At 44.6% G+C, this 2,500-nt stretch overlaps 1 protein-coding gene and 1 long non-coding RNA gene across 2 annotated transcripts in view; both read right to left on the reverse strand.

Moving 5' to 3' along the window:
• The window catches only part of LOC130072765 (uncharacterized), a 46,406-nt gene that overhangs the window by 25,582 nt on the left and 18,324 nt on the right, over positions 1 to 2,500 (reverse strand). The window lies entirely within an intron of this gene.
• Positions 749 to 2,500, reverse strand: part of btg2 (B-cell translocation gene 2) — a 1,894-nt gene continuing 142 nt past the window's right edge. The window contains exons 1-2 of the mRNA XM_056238002.1: positions 2,293 to 2,500; positions 749 to 1,470 (exon numbers count right to left, since the gene is read on the reverse strand). The exon at positions 2,293 to 2,500 is cut by the window's right edge and continues 142 nt beyond it. Coding sequence (XP_056093977.1) covers positions 1,109 to 1,470; positions 2,293 to 2,434 — 504 coding nt within the window. The 5' untranslated portion in view covers positions 2,435 to 2,500 and the 3' untranslated portion in view covers positions 749 to 1,108. The remainder of the gene's footprint in view (positions 1,471 to 2,292) is intronic.

Consider the following 2,500-nt stretch of genomic DNA (forward strand, 5'->3'; position numbering starts at 1 on the left):
ATCTGACGTCTTTCAGTGTGTGTGTGTGTGTGTGTAGGAGAAAAACGAGCCCAGACGCATCCAGATAACACACACACACACACCTGCCCACCGAACGACACACCTCAGAGAGCTGAAACCTCATTACAACAGCATAATAACATCAGACCACAGAGAAACACTTCATTCACAAAAGGTTTATTGTAATAAAAACCGACTTTATGCACAAATGCATTTATAAAAGTGTACATTAAAAGCAACTCTGCTTTAAAATAGCTTACAAACTACATTAGCTCTGTCTGAAACAGTAAACGCGCTGCTCAGCAGCCCGAGAGAGACAGAATGCTTGATGCGAGTCTCTGCTGGCGCTTCCGCCTGATACCAACCAACATACCACATGCAAAGCATTCTGGGTAAATACAATAATTTCCCCCAAATCCACAAAACTCATTTCATGCCATCACAAGAGGAAGTTATTGCCTGAATATTGCACAGTAAGACTAAAAGAGCCAGGCAGTGACGTTTATTTAGGGAGCGGTGGCGCTGTGGTTAAGGCAGAGGGGATTATGGGAGTTTGTTTAAGTGGCGCCACGCTCAATAGCAGCTCCTGTTAGGAATTATTAAAGTCCACAGCAGTTTTAGGCCTGAAACGTACTGTACGCAAGCATGCGAATGCAAATACGTTGTAGAACAATGTCGCATTCTCAGAGTCGCCACAGATGGCGCTATAACAAACTGAAGCATTAAAGGCCAGTAGGTTTTATATGGTTGTTTGAAAACATTGTACGCTTGTTAAACTTAAAACATTTGCGAACTTGCGTAAAGTATGTTTCAGGCCTGTAATTGCGTAACATTCTCATGACTGAGGTATCGTAGTTGCACTGAAACTGTGCGTGAGCACCAGTGAAAACACCCCAAAACCGGTTTCGGGATGATCAAAATAAACGAGTCACACAGAACAGTGCTAATAGGTCTCCAGAGTCGGTGGTCCAGCGGCCGCGTAACAACCAGTGCTTTAACGTTCATCTTAAATAAAGGTTTACGAAGTGAAGTCACGGGAACAGCTCCGGCTCTTAGCGTGGCAGTTGGTCGGTCAGGCGCGAGTTCGGGCAGAACCGGTCCCGTGCGCTCAGCTGGACACCATCATCAGGAGGTTTTTGGGAGGACTCGTGCGGCCGCCCAACGTGAAGCGGTATTTGCAGCTCGCCGTTTGGTCGTACGCTGAGATGCTAGGGGCGGGGCTTGAGACGGGAGGCTCCGCCTCGTAGAGAACGCAAATGGACCCGTCCTCGCCGATGCGGTAGGACACTTCGTACGGGTCCACCCAGAGCGTCAGCTCCCGCGGCAGGAGCGAGAAAAGCTGCCCGCTGGTCAGTCCGATACGGTTGGCCGCTCGGCCAATCAGAGGGTCCATTTCGTGATTGATCCGTATGCAACGGTAACCGGAGCCCTTCTGCGGCCTGTCGGGGAACCAATGATGCTGGTAGTGTGCTAAAGAAAAAAAAGGAAACACTTATGTTAAAATCCTTTATATTTTACCTCAGGAAGTAGAATATCAGTTCCTTTCAGGATTTATGACAATAGAACAAACAAAATGGACAAATCTTGTTTTTTTAGTATCTAACTAAAAAGGCTATTCCATTGGTGTGCTATCTAGCTTTAATAACATGACCACTTAAGGTGGGAATTATGACCAAAATCTTACAAGCAATAAGAAATTGCCTAATATCAGTAAAAAGTTCTCAAAATGCAAGAATTTGTTTATTTTGCGCTGTATTCGCGAAAAACTGGAGGGATGATCACTAAAGAATGCTATGAAGGCCCGTTCACACCAAGGACAACTATAAAGATAATAATATTAAAGAATAGCACTACAGCTATAACGGAGTAGGCTACATAATAAAGAGCTATGATATACTGCTAATACTATAGTACTTTTTTTAACTAACATTGAACAAGCAGATTTTTTTCTGCACCTGATAGCGCCTAGACGATAACAGATAATATTAAAGAATACATCACACCACAGCTATAACGATAACGGAGAAACGATATATTTGGAAACACTATCAGAACGATTTTATCCGGCCATCGACAGCCAATCAGAATCCATCCTGCTGCAACGAGCTCGAGCATTTAAAGTGACACATAAACGGCAAGATATCGATAGACGCTAGTTTATCGTTCTTAGTATGAACGGGCCTTTACATAATTAAAGAGCTATGATATACTGGTATTACTTGTATACATACACCATAGTATTTAAGATACTTTCAATAACTGATATGGAAGATAAGCAGTGTTTTTCCGTACCTGATAGCGCCTGCGCGAGACAGTCTCTAAACACCTGGAGCTGCGCGTCACTCAAGCGTCCGCGGCCGCGCAAAAGCCTGCAAACAAACCCCGCGGCGGCCGAAACCTCCGGGACCATCTCTGCTCCGGAACCGTGGGTCATTGTGATCCGTCCAATAGAGTTCAGAATAAAAATACAGTTGCTGGAAGTTAAAAACCACAACAGCCG

This window comes from Rhinichthys klamathensis, unplaced genomic scaffold, assembly GCF_029890125.1.
Source record: "Rhinichthys klamathensis goyatoka isolate OS25496 unplaced genomic scaffold, OSU_Roscu_1.1 h1tg000504l_1, whole genome shotgun sequence".
Taxonomy (NCBI): domain Eukaryota; kingdom Metazoa; phylum Chordata; class Actinopteri; order Cypriniformes; family Leuciscidae; genus Rhinichthys; species Rhinichthys klamathensis.